Source organism: Manis pentadactyla, chromosome 9 (assembly GCF_030020395.1).
Source record: "Manis pentadactyla isolate mManPen7 chromosome 9, mManPen7.hap1, whole genome shotgun sequence".
NCBI classification, from domain to species: domain Eukaryota; kingdom Metazoa; phylum Chordata; class Mammalia; order Pholidota; family Manidae; genus Manis; species Manis pentadactyla.
In genome coordinates this window covers 39,566,142-39,579,643 of record NC_080027.1, presented here as the reverse complement: position 1 = coordinate 39,579,643, position 13,502 = coordinate 39,566,142, and the positions used below count along the sequence as shown (strand labels likewise).

General features: G+C 39.8%; 1 protein-coding gene across 3 annotated transcripts in view; it reads left to right on the top strand.

The window, feature by feature from the left end:
- Nucleotides 1-1,544: 1,544 nt before the first annotated feature.
- Nucleotides 1,545-13,502, top strand: part of POLD3 (DNA polymerase delta 3, accessory subunit) — a 115,289-nt gene continuing 103,331 nt past the window's right edge. For 2 of the 3 annotated variants that reach the window (XR_008999209.1, XR_008999208.1), the window contains exons 1-3: nucleotides 1,545-1,767; nucleotides 3,098-3,153; nucleotides 12,286-12,388. Coding sequence is in view for 1 of the 3 variants with exons in the window: in XM_057507220.1 (XP_057363203.1) it covers nucleotides 1,708-1,767; nucleotides 3,098-3,153; nucleotides 12,286-12,388 (219 nt within the window). In the remaining 2 variants the exon portion in view is untranslated. The remainder of the gene's footprint in view (nucleotides 1,768-3,097; nucleotides 3,154-12,285; nucleotides 12,389-13,502) is intronic. The other variant, XM_057507220.1, reaches the window with a different exon arrangement.

Here is a 13,502-nt window from a genome sequence, read left to right as displayed (position 1 = left end):
AAGATTTAGGTTCCGAATGTAGGTATTTTCCTTGATTCCTGTCTTTCCTACACTCCACAAATCTAATTCATCAGCAGGTATTGCTGACTCTAAAAAGAAAACTCAAGTCAATCAGTTTTCCCAATTTCCACTACCATTATCCTATTTTAAGACGCTAATATTCCTCACTTAAATATCCTCACAAGAAGGTAGGCTGCCTGTGAACAGGCTCCCTGCGTAATTGGTCATAGTTGTATCCCAGCGACCCGGGACCCAGAACAGTGCCTGGCCCTTAGTAAACTTTTGCTATGTCTTCAGTGAACGCATGTTGCAACAAAACTTTGCAGTGGGTACTATTATTACTTCCATATTACAGATGGGGAAATAGGCTTGCAAGGAAAAGTAAGTTAAGAATTCACATAGCAAATAACAAAATGACAATTCAAATTCAGGCTCTAATTCCAGAGCTTGTGAAAATTTAGATGCTTCACTGATAATGGCATCAGGAGCCCTGCAGGGAGAGGCTTCATGCCCACCACTCTGTAGCCCCCACAGCAAGGAAGAGGGACACATCTTACAACTTATTATTATTTTGGCTACTTAACCAACCACTAGAAAAAGGGAGGAGTTTCTTCCTCTCCAGCAACAACTCAGCAACACCCCAGCCAATGAGAGACTGTTACAACTTAGCCAATGAGGAGACATGACACATGGGACTCCCAGTTTTCTCCAATGGACTTTTTGTTTAGAACATTCCCCCAATTCTCCCCCTTTCTTCTATAACAGAGCACTCCTCTTCTTCGTTGCCCGGACGTACTTGTAGTTTTGTTGTAGTTTGCTTGTCCTGAATTTGCAATTCTCTATTGCAGAATAAACCCGTTTTGCTGGGAAAATAACTGACAGTGTCTTTTTAAGGTTCAGGTATGCCACCATACTAAACTACGCTGGTTTATGCTGACGTTAGTTATTTAGGGTTCTTTAACTGTTAGGAGAAATTTTAGTTGAAATTCCCCAACCTGAAAACTCTTCCTTGAGAATGAAGTTCATGTGTCTCTTAACACTGTCTTCTTGGCACAACATGGTTTGGTTTCTTCCAAATATCCCCTTTCCTCCCTGGCTGCTTCTCCCAACATCCTAGCTATAATGCATTATTTTCCTGTCCTGCAAATGCTCTTGCCATTATCCCCTTCTCCCATTCCCTCTGGAAAACCGTCCCTAATTTCTCAACTTTGAGAGATTATAATACGCAGTACTTAATTCCAGATGGGATCACTCTACTAAAATTACTGGTTTATTTCCATCTTTATTCACTGCTGTGTCCCTAGTACCGAAGAAGTGCCTGGAATAGAATCTTGATAAATATTTGTTGAATAAAGGTATGAGAGGGCAAGGATTATTCTACCAATTCACTGTGGATCCTAAGGGTGAGGTGTTTTACTCGGAGCAGACATGACCCTTGAAACCTGAGCTCCGCAAGCCGCCCTTTCAGACCACGCCCCTGCTCCTAGTCCCTCACTTCCGTCTATTCTTAGTAGCTCCGCCTTACTTCAGCCTGCTCTGCCTTCGAGACTAGTTTGGCCCCCCGACGGCCGCCGTAGTGCGTCGCCTTTGTTGCCGTGGGAAACGACCTGAGACCTGGGAGGGAGGAAAGACGTTTCCCGCCGGCGGGAGCTGCGGTTGTGGCGGCTGGAGCAGCTCAAAGGCGGCGGAGCCCAGCGCCGCAGCACCATGGCTGACCAGCTTTATTTGGAAAACATAGACGAGTTCGTCACGGACCAGAACAAGATCGTGAGGAGCCAGGAGTGGGGACTGTGGCTGTGCGGCAAGGGTCCTGGGCCCAGCCAGGGCGGCGAGGGAGGCGGGGGCTTTAACTCTGCTTGCGGTCTGTGGGAACAGGCCCAGAGAAGACTGGTCCCCACGCCTCTTACCCCAGGCGAGCGAGGACTCGCCGGGGGGTTTCCTCTGACGCGCGAGACAGTCTGCATCGCTTGGGTGGGCGTGCTGGGCACTGCACGGACCAGAGGCCACGGAAGTCAGGCGTGAAGGGAGGGACATTGGTTGATAAGCTTCCGAGGCATCTCTACACCTGTCTGATGAGGTGGTTAGTGATTAAAGACCCGGCTTTACAGTTGAGGAAATTGTGTCTTAACCGGGTTAAGTGACAAGTTGTTGAACCTTCCGACAGTCGATTTCATCTTCCTGGAAATTTAGTATTCATACAGGCTCCACTTGCCCCACAGGGTTTCCGTAAAAAATCAGATGAGACCGTGGATGTGAATGGACTTTGCATATAAATCGTGATGATTATATGATTGTGAGCTTGGGATACACATTATTGCATTTAATGTTTACAGCGACCGACCCAGAGGTTGTTGAAGTATCCCTGCAAAAGGAAGTTGAAGCAGAGGAGCCAAATAACTTTAGTTTGTGGTTAATTAGCGATAGGCATTTTTTTCAACCTAGGTCTGTCTCTTTTGCTAATGATTTCTTCCTCATCGTGCTGGGTTTGCCTAACCTATGTAAGTCTTCTAATTAGTGGAAACTCAGCATTTAGAATTGGAAGGCTTTGAGAGGAGAGTGACAAACAAGGAAGTGACAAATGACAGGACAGTTCAAAGAAGGATGGAAGGATGGCCAAGGCTTGATGCCAGTAGTTCCCAGTCTAACCTCTGATAGTGTTCACGCCAGTCCCTGCATCACCTGTGCCCTTTAATGTTTGTTGCTATGGCTGCAACTTTCCTTAGAAATTTCTGAGTCATACGCTTCAAAGCAATCTAGCTTCTTGTGAATTTTAAGAGTTTTCAGTGGTGGCAGAATGTGAAAAAAGGGCTTTAGTAAAACATGGACTGTGAGGAAAACGAGAGCTTTTTCAATGTTCATTCAGCCTTTCTTTTTAGACTCTGCATAAATTGGTCTATCAAACAAACCTGTTAGTATTTGAAGATAAGTATTTCAGTCCTACCTGTCCAGGTGGATGGTTCTTGGCAAAAGTGGGCTGGCAACTATTGTAATTTATAGGATGTAATCATTTAAAAGTAGAAATCTTTAGGGACCCTGGAACACGCCTTCATTCTGGAATCATCTAATAAAACGTTTAAAAAGTTCCTTCTTCTTGCAGGTGACGTACAAATGGCTGAGCTTTACACTAGGGGTTCATGTTAACCAGGCCAAACAGTAAGTCCAGTTTACTACTAATTTTAATCAGATTGGAGTTTTGGGTTTTGCTAGGTTAGAACTTTTTTTACCCCTGAAAAAAATGGGAAAGAATATTATTTTTACTATATTGTACTACTTCTGTCTATTATTTAGGAGGTAGATGGACTTGTACACAAGTGTGTGGTGATACATTTGCTGAATTTATTTGTAGCCTTGCCCTGTGATTAACATGATATGTTGTTTCAAACTTATTAAATGGGCTCTAGCCAATTCTGTTTACATCTAAGATTTACACATCTGTTAAATCTTTTTTATTTTTTTAGAGTTTTGTTACCATTAATGTACAATTACATGAGCAACATTATGGTTACTAGATTCCCCCCATTATCAAGTCCCCACCATATACCCCATTCGTCTGTTATATCTTCATTACATTTTCACACATGCTACTTAGCCCCATTTCTAGGTGTTACTGAAATAACTTCTGTAATGAGGTCAACAGGTGTTTGACACAAGCTGTGTTACAGTATAAGATGGGAGAACTATTTGAGTGAAACTAAGACAGAGATTGCTTAGGATGGCACAGAGCATTGCCCTTTTTGAATTTTGCCGTGTCACCTTCCCTTGCTGAAACCGCTAGTGTAACTTGAGGCCCAAAGGGAAAAGGCAAGCATATGAATCAACTCCAGAATTTCTTGACCTTCAGGTGTACAGATGTTTTCTATATCCCAAGGGGAGGAATTGGTGAACAGGCTGAGGGCACATATATTGAGTTAAATATTCATTTAGTTTCTTTTATTCCTAAAAGTGGTCTGTTTTTCCTCCATTCCTTTGGTCATGGGAACATTCCATGAGTCTTAGAAACTATCCCCAATCTCTGGAATGGGTTGATTTGGTTTCATTTGGGTTACTGTTTGACAGGTCTAGGAGTCTTATTTTGACTGTGATGTTTATGCCTTCAAGACCTGAAACTCTTGGCCCAGGGATGGCTTTGGACTAATTTTGGCTATCTGAGATTACTGTTGCTAAGACAAGTCCTAGCCCAAACACAAAAGGTTCAGGTGACTTTGGGAATGGACACCTATAAGGGTAATTATTTATTGTGCTGAATGATGTTCAACTAGGAAATGAAGTAACTACTACTAAAGGCTGTTGGGGCTTAAAAGTATGTATTGAGGATGGCAGATGAAGTGAAGTTGCCCGCAATTTTACTGTAGCTCCCTTTATTACCTATAATTTTTTTTTTTTTGTAGATAATTATTTTTTATTGAAGGGTAGTTGACACACAGTATTACATTAGTTTCAGGTGTACAACACAGCGATTCAACATTTATATACATGATAATTCTAGGTACCAGATATCACCATACCAAGTTGTTACAATATTTTGACTATATTCCTTGTATCCTGGTTACTTATTTATTTTACAATTGGAAGTGTGTACTTTTTTTTTTTTTTTTTTTTTTTTTTTGGTGAGGGCATCTCTCATATTTATTGATCAAATGGTTGTTAACAACAATAAAATTCTGTATAGGGGAGTCAATGCTCAATGCACAATCATTAATCTACCCCAAGCCTAGTTTTCTCAGTCTCCAATCTTCTGAAGCATAACGAACAAGTTCTTACATGGAGAACAAATTCTTACATAGTGAATAAGTTACATGGTGAACAGTATAAGGGCAGTCATCACAGAAACTTTCAGTTTTGTTCATGCATTATGAACTATAAACAGTCAGTTCAAATATGAATACTCATTTGATTTTTATACTTGATTTATATGTGGATACCACATTTCTCTCTTTATTATTATTATTTTTAATAAAATGCTGAAGTGGTATATTACCTATAATTTTTATATGACACACTGTCTAGCCCCTTGTCTTCCAACTTCATCCCATACCACTCTCTTCCTCGCTTATATGCTCCCTGTGTTTGCCTGTCTGTGCGTCCAGTGCACCAAGCCCATTCTCACCCTTGGACCTTTGCATCTTTACCTCTGCCTGGAATGCTCTTCTGCCAGCTGTCCTAATCCTTCAGGTTTCAGCTCAAATTTCATGTGTTCTTGTAGCATCGCTTCTCTAATGCTCTATTTCAGGTCGCCCCACCCCTCCCTAACTCTCTATCATATGATCCTGTAAATTTCTTTCATAATTCTTTTTAAAAAAATAGCTTTATGAGATATAAATCATATACCATACAATTCACCCATTGGAAATGTACAAGTCATTGATTTTCAGTATATTCAGAGTTGTGCAGCCATCACTACAATTAATTTTAGAACATTTTTTATCACCCTAAAAAGAATCCCTGTATCCATTAGTCACTCACCATTTTACCCCTGTCCTGTCCCCCACCCCCAGCCCCAGGATTAGGCAACCACTAAAGTACTCTTTGTTTATAGATTTGCCTATCCTAGATGTTTCATAGGATAGGTAATCTTGTGTGTCTGGTTTCTTTTATTTAGCATAATGTTTTCAAGGTTTGTCCATGTTGTAGTATTTATCAGTACTTCATTCCTTTTTTTGACCGATTAATACCCTATCATATGGTGTATTAGTTTCCTAGAGCTGTCATAATAGAATACTACAAACTGGGTGGCTTAAAACAGCAGAAATTTATGGTCTCACAGTTCTGGAAGCTAGAATCTGAAATTAGATGTCAACAGGGCCATTCTCCCTCTGAAACCTGTGGAGAAGAGTTCTTTCTTGCTCCTTCGTAGATTCTAGGTGGTTTGTTGGCAGTGTTTGGTGTTCCTTGGCTTGTAGCTGTATTACTCTGGTCTGCCTTTTTGTCACATGCATTCTCTTAGTGTCTCTATCTTAACATAGCCATCTTATAAGGATGTCAGTCATATTGGATTAGGAGCCCACCCTACTCCAGTATGACCTAATTTTAACTAATGACAGCTGCAGTGGGCCTGTGTCTAAGTAAGGTCACACTCTGAGGTACTGGTGGTTAGGGCTTCAACATAACTTTTTGGAGGGATATAATTCAACCTGTAATATATAAGAAAAGCCACATTTTTTTAATCCATTCATCAGCTGATGGACATTTAGGCTGTTTCTACATTTTGAGTATTATGAATAAGGCTACTATGAATATTCATGTACAAGTTTTTGGGTGGACATGTGTTTTCAGTTGCCTTGGATATTTTGAGGAACTGACGAGCTGTTCTTCAATGTGGCTACACTATTTTAAATCCCACACCAGCAAGGTACGAAGGTTCCAGTTTTTCCACATTCTTGTCAACTATTCTTGTTATCTTTTTTATTTGAGCCATTCTAGGGGGTGTGAAGTGCTATCATTAGGGTTTTCATGTGCTTATTAACCCTTTATACATCTTGGAGAAATATTTATATATTAAGATCATTTACCCGTTTTTTTTCCTTGGGTATTTGTCTTTTTATTGTTGAGTGGTATGAGTTCTTTATCTATTCTGGATATAAGACCCTGATCAGACATATGGTTTGCAAAAATATTCTCCCTTTTGTGTTGTCTTTCCACTTTCTTGGTAGTGCTCTTTGAAACAAAAAATGTTTTTAATTGTTGATGAAGCCCAGTGTTAGCTGTCTTGTGCCAGTACCAAATTGTCTTGATTACTGTGGCTTTGTAGTAGAGCTTGAAGTTGGGGAGCAAGATCCCTCCCACTTTATTCTTCCTTCTCAAGATTGCTTTGGCTATTTGGGGTCTTTGGTGTTTCCATATGAATTTTTGAACTATTTGTTCCAGTTCATTGAAGAATGCTGTTGGTAATTTGATAGGGATTGCATTGAATCTGTAGATTGCTTTGGGCAGGATGGCCATTTTGACAATATTAATTCTTCCTAGCCAAGAGCATGGGATGAGTTTCCATTTACAATGTTAGCTATCTATTGTTGTGCTTTTTACATGAAAGCTAAGAAGGCTTTACCTAACCCAAGGTCATGAAGATTTGTTGTTTTCTTCTGAGAGTTTTGTACTTTTAGCTATCAATAATATTATCAGTAATTACTACTATATTTAAGGTTTCTATGTATCATATGCTTGTTAATATGTTAAACATGTTTCAGTCCTCACAGTAAGAATACACTATGGTTTTCAAATTAGGTGTTGTTTCAAGCTAATTTTAAATGGAGCACTTAAATGTGTAAATAGCCACTATATCTCCTAGGAATATCATTTTGTATATGGTGTAAGGAAAGGGTACAACTTCAGTTGTTGCATTCAAGTATTCAGTTCCAGCATTTTATAATTCTTATTACTATCAGACACATTCTTGCTTATTGGATAACTTCCCCTGCTCTTGAATATAAGCTCCGTGAAGGCAGGGAACACTTTCATCAAGTTCATCACTGTGTAACAAATTACCCCAAAATTTAGCAGCTTGAAACAACCATATTATTATGCTAATAGATTCTTTTGGTTTGGAATTTGAGCAGGGCACAGTGAGAATGATTTATTTCTGTTCCATGATGGCTGATGTCTCAGCTGGAAGCCTCAACAGCTGGAGATTGATCATCTGTAGGTATCTGTAAGCATATGTGTGGAAGTTGATGCTGGCCATCAGCGGGGACTTCAGCTGGGGTTGTTGACCAGACTTTGCATGTGATCTTCCCGTGTGCTTGGGCTTCTTCAGAGCATGGTGTCTTTACATAGTCAAACTTTTTACACGAGAAGTTCAGGACGTCAGCACAAGGCAAAAGCTTATTGCCTTTTCTCACTAGCCTCAGGAGTCAAGCAGTGTCATGTCTGTTTCATTCTTTTGGTTAAAATGAATCACTAGCCCTCCTAGATTGAAGGGGAGAGTATGAGAGGATGTAGAAGAGCATATTGGATTAGAGATGTAGCCTTCTTTGGAAAATACAAAATGCTGTAACCATTGTATCTTTAGTGCCAGGCTCATGATAGGTGCCAATAAATATTTGTTGAGTTAGTACTAAGCACTATGGTAGATATTTTCACAGCATTTATCTCATATAATCTTTATAACAATCCAGTGTAACGGATCATTAACCTCTTTTAACAGATGAGGAAACTGAGACTTTGAATGTCCCAACTTTTTTTTTTTCTTTTATCATATAACTTATATTTGCTATATTATCTATCTATGTGAAATTCGACCAACCTTTAAAATATGTGAATACTTTGGGAGGCTTATTAATGTTGTTGTTAGTGCTGTGGTTATAAAGTTTGCACAGGGATTTTGTATGGACTGCCTCAGTCCAAGTTTTTTTTTATTAAGGTGTCATTGATATGCAATCTTATGAAGGTTTCCCATAAGCAGCATTGTGGTTACTACATTCACCCATATTATCAAGTACCCGCCACACCCCATTGCAGTCACTGTCCATCAGCATAGTAAGATGCCACAGAGTCACTACTTGTCTTCTCTTGTGCTATACTGCCTTCCCTGTGACCCCCCACACACACCATGTGTGCCAATCATAATGCCCTTTAATCCCCTTCTCCCTCCCTACCCATGCACCCTCCCCCACCCCTCCCCTTTGGTAACCAGTAGTGCCTTCTTGGAATCTGGGAGTCTGTTGCTATTTTGTTTCTTCAGTTTTGCTTTGTTATACTCCACAAATGAGGGAAATCATTTGGTACTTGTCTTTCTCTACCTGGCTTATTTCACTGAGCATAATACCCCTCCAGCTCAATCCATGTTGTTGCAAATGGTACCATTTGTTTCTTCTTATGGCTGAATAATATTCCATTGTGTATATGTGCCACCTCTTCTTTACCCATTCATCTACTGATGGACACTTGGATTTATTCCATATCTTTGCTATTGTAAGTAGTGCTGCAATAAACATAGGGGTACATATGTCTTTTTGAATCTGTGATCTTGTTTTCTTTGGGTAGATTCCTAGGAGTGGAATTCCTGGGTCAAATGGTATTTCTAGTTTTAGTTTTTTGAGAAACCTCCATATTGCTTTCCACAGTGGTTGAAGTAGTTTGCATTCCCACCAACAGTGTAGGAGGGTTCCCCTTTCTCCGCATCCTCACCAGCATTTGTTGTTCCTTGTCTTTTGGATATTGGCCATCCTAACTGGTGTGAGGTAATATCTCATTGTGGTTTTAATTTGCATTTCTCTGATGATTAGTGATGTGGAGCATCTTTTCATTTGCCTGTTGGCCATGGAATCTCTTCTTGGAGAAGTGTCTGTTCAGATGCTCTGCCCATTTTTTATTCGGGTTATTTGTTTTTTGGGTGTTGAAGCACGTGAGTTCTTTATGTATTTTGGATGTTAACCCCTTGTCGGATATGTTGTTTACAAATATATTCTCCCATACTGCAGGGTGCCTTTTTGTTCTACCGATGGTGTCTTTTGCTGTACAGAAGCTTCTTAGTTTGATATAGTCCCATTTGTTCATTTTTGCTTTTGTTTCCCTTGCCTGAGGAGATGTGTTCAGGAAAAAGTTGATCGTGTTTATATTCAAGAGATTTTTGTCTATGTTTTCTTCTAAGAGTTTCATGGTTTCATGACTTACATTCAGGTCTTTGATCCATACTGAGTTTACTTTTGTGTATGGCGTTAGACAGTAATCTAGTTTTATTCCCTTGTGTGTAGCTGTCCAGTTTTGCCAACACCAGTTGTTGAAGAGGCTATCATTTCCTCATTATATATCCATGGCTCCTTTATGGTATATTAATTGGCCTTATATGTGTGCATTTATATCTGGTGAGTGTCCCCACCTTTTTAAATTTAACCTATAGGGGAAGCGTTTAAAATATCACTGTTGGTACTGAGGTCAGTGACTGGGTGAGGTGGTTACTGATTTGCTTGGATTCATTAAAGAAGTTATTTTTCCAGTGCTTATTCATAGGCTCTGTTGTAAAACAGCAAACCTGACAGACAACGTCCATCATATCATTTATTTAAGTAATATAATTTTAGGTTGTAAAATTCTGTGAAAAAAAATTCTCTTGCTTTTCCCATATCAGTGAAATACAGCTTCATTCTTTCAGTTGCTTAGTCCAGTCATCCTTGACTCCTCTTTCTCTCATACTCCACAATCGTAAGTAAATCCTGTTGTTTCTGCCTTTAAATATACCAAGCATTCATCCACTAATTACTACCTCTGTTGCTAATGCCCTAGTCTTAGCCACCATCATCTCTAGCCTGGATCACTGCAGTAGCCTCTTAACTGGTCTCCGTTTCCTCCCTTGCCTCTTGACAGTATATTCTCCACAATATACTGTCAGGAGTGCTTCTAAAAGGTGAGATTATATTATTTCTACTCTAAACCTTCTAATAACTCCTTGCTTGAAGTCTTACATAGGGCCATACAAGCCTTGCATGTCTGACTCTCTCTCCCTTTCTACTCTTCTTCTTCCACACTTGCCTGTTTTCTGTTCCTTGGACATTGCTTACTTATTCTTGCCTCAGAACTTTTGTGTTAGTGTTCTCTCTGCCTGGAACATTCTTCCCCAAGATAAGCACACTGCTGGCTCCCTCATTTCCTGCAGGGTGCTGCTTATGAGGCCTTCCCTAATCACCTCATATAAAAATAGCAAAACTTCTCTGGCACTTTCTGTTCTCCTTACATTTGATTTTTTTCTCATAGATTTACTACCATCTGACATATATACTTGGATGTTTTGTCTCTCTTTTCTACAATGTATGCTTTAAAAGGGTAGGAACTTTGCTTTGTTCACTGGTATAGAATATAAAGTAACTACTCAGTAAAGTTTTGTTTACTTGATTTGCATTTTTTAAACTTGACCATGGCAGCTTTGTAGATAAATGAATTGACATTTTTAATTGAAATAGTCCAGTTAAGAGATTTGAAGGGCATGGAGTCAAGAATTACTTGGGAGGAAGAACTGATGAGATTTGGCAACTCACTGGATAGGGAGAAGTAAAGGATAATGACTCCCAGATACCTGGCTTGGATAGTTGGAGCAGATGAAGTTGTTATCAGGAGGAATAAGTGAAGTCATGGGATGAGTGAAATAGACCAAAGAGAATATATAGTAATGTATGCCTTGGTTTTAGCACTAAAAGTCTGTGTCTCAGGAAATCCCTCAGACACGGGCAAACCAGATGGTTGGTCACTGTACTTTATAGAATGAAAGGTAGCTGAAGACAGAACCCCAGCAGTGTGGGAAAGGCGGAGGTAGTTCTGTGCAGGAAATGGAGCAGAGGCAGTCAGAGGAGTAGGAGACTCAGTGGGGCATGGGATCATGGCTGCTAAGAGAGCAGATGCTTCAAGAAAAGAGTGATCAACAGTGTAGGCTGAGTTTCCCTTGGAATTTTGAGTTTTTAGCTGTCTTTGGAAGGAGTATGACATGTTATAGAGGCCTAGTAAATGTTTCTTGAAATAAAAGACACAAATGTTATGTACCCCTTGCTTTTTTTTTTAAACTAAGAGGGGAGCCAACTTCTGATACATGCTGGATCATTAGGATAAACATGAATTTGGGGGTATTACTAGAATCAGCATTACTTCTACGTTGAGTGTTTGACAATTTCAGGTTAAGGAATATTCTAAATACTGGACAGTGTGAGTAAGCTGTTATATTCTGCAGTTGAAAACAGTGCTGAATATGAGTAAATATACAATTAGAGTTTCAGAGGTGAATATTTGTGATTGTCTACTAGTGGTTCTTCATGTTTCGGAGTAATCCTTTGAGAATTTGTTGAAAACCTTGGACTGTCTTCTGCCAAAACACACACACATTTTGGTTGTAATTTGGGGGATGCATGGTTATAGATGGCTGCATGAATCCCAGGTTAAGAGAATCACTGATCTGTTACTGCCCTACCATTTTATACCTCAGGATACTAAGAGTCCTGGAAAAATTAATTAACTTATCCAGGATCACATAGCTAGAAAGTGGCTGAACTTATTCTTGATTCATTGTTATTTCCAATATATGTCATTGCCACTGTTTTAATGCAGATTCAGTCCCTCTTGGTTTATTATTAGATTTCTTTTATTTCAGTTGCTAAGCCACCATGTCAGCTCAGTCCAGGTTGACCCCAACCCCTGTATCTCATCTAAAATCATCTTTTTTTAACTCTCTGTCCATGGGACTGAGCAAAAATATTCTGTGGAAAATTTGATGGACTGTCAGATTTAACATATCTAACTTTTAAGTCACAAATTATGAGTTAATGAGGTAAAAACTTACTAATGACATGTGCCTTTTGTTTGGAACAGGATGCTGTATGATTATGTTGAAAGGAAGCGAAAGGAAAATTCAGGAGCCCAACTGCATGTCACCTATTTAGTGTCTGGCAGTCTGGTTCAGAATGGATATTCCGTAAGTTCTCAGGCTCTTATAATGAGCTAAAATGTGTTTGAGCTATAAACTGTGTTATATATAACATGATGGGGGTGGGGCAGGAACAACAAGATGCAGTATTATAAGAGTTTTAAAAAACTACTTCAAGATGATGTTTATTTTGAATTTTTAGACTTAACCTAAAACTCAGAAGTTTGGCCAACAGCTTGGCTGTGATGTAGAAACCGTATCATTATTATGGTGTTTTTCTGGGCAAATAGTGCTTTAAGAAGGAGACTGCTTCTGTTTTTCTTTTTTCTTCCTCTTGAAGTATGTTGTGGACAATGGTAGTTAATTTCTGGCCTGTTCAGCTGTCAGGCCACAAACTCAGTGATCAGAAAGTACAATTTTATTTAACTGAGCTTGATTTTAATTTGAGCTTTCAATTTGGTAGGCTGACATCTAAATTGATGTTGACAGGGGGCTGAGCAATGGAATCATCTTTATGCTAAGGTGTCTTTATGCAGTCCCATCTGATGTGGTATCTGGTCATCCATTAACACAGGTCACTGGTGCGTTTTCATCATCCTGGTCACAAAGTTCTCACAGGTTTGCTCACTCTCTTAGCTGCTCCCATGTGCTCTTGGGGGCACGTACCTTGGTGGGCACCAGAAGCCCTGCTAGGATAGCTTCCTTCTCCTGCACCAGACTGATACTTGGGAGCTTTGGTAATTCCTTCTTCTCCCTGGCTTCCTCCCAGAAGTAAGGCACACGTCTTCTGTTTTCTCACCCACAAATCCCTTATCTGAAGATTCTTTAGCTTCTACTACCAGCATTGTTACAGGAAGGAGTGCGAGGTCCTAGCCCTTGGGGCTCCACTGCAGTGGAGGGTTCTTGGCTACACATAGGATAGAAATCAAATGCAAGCCAGGTACAGTGTGAGGCGGACTTACTAAGAGGTAGAAGGTGTAGATTATACAGTAAAGTGAAGTGGAGTACTCCTTAGGCAGAGTAGCCCCTCCCCTCTTTTGGAAGTACAGTGAGCGTTTGGGGGCAGAATAGTCATGATTTCTCTTGGGAGATTTTTAGAAGAGGGGGTGCTTCTCCTTATTAGGGCTCTTTGGGGTTGTCATGACAATTATAAATAAACTGT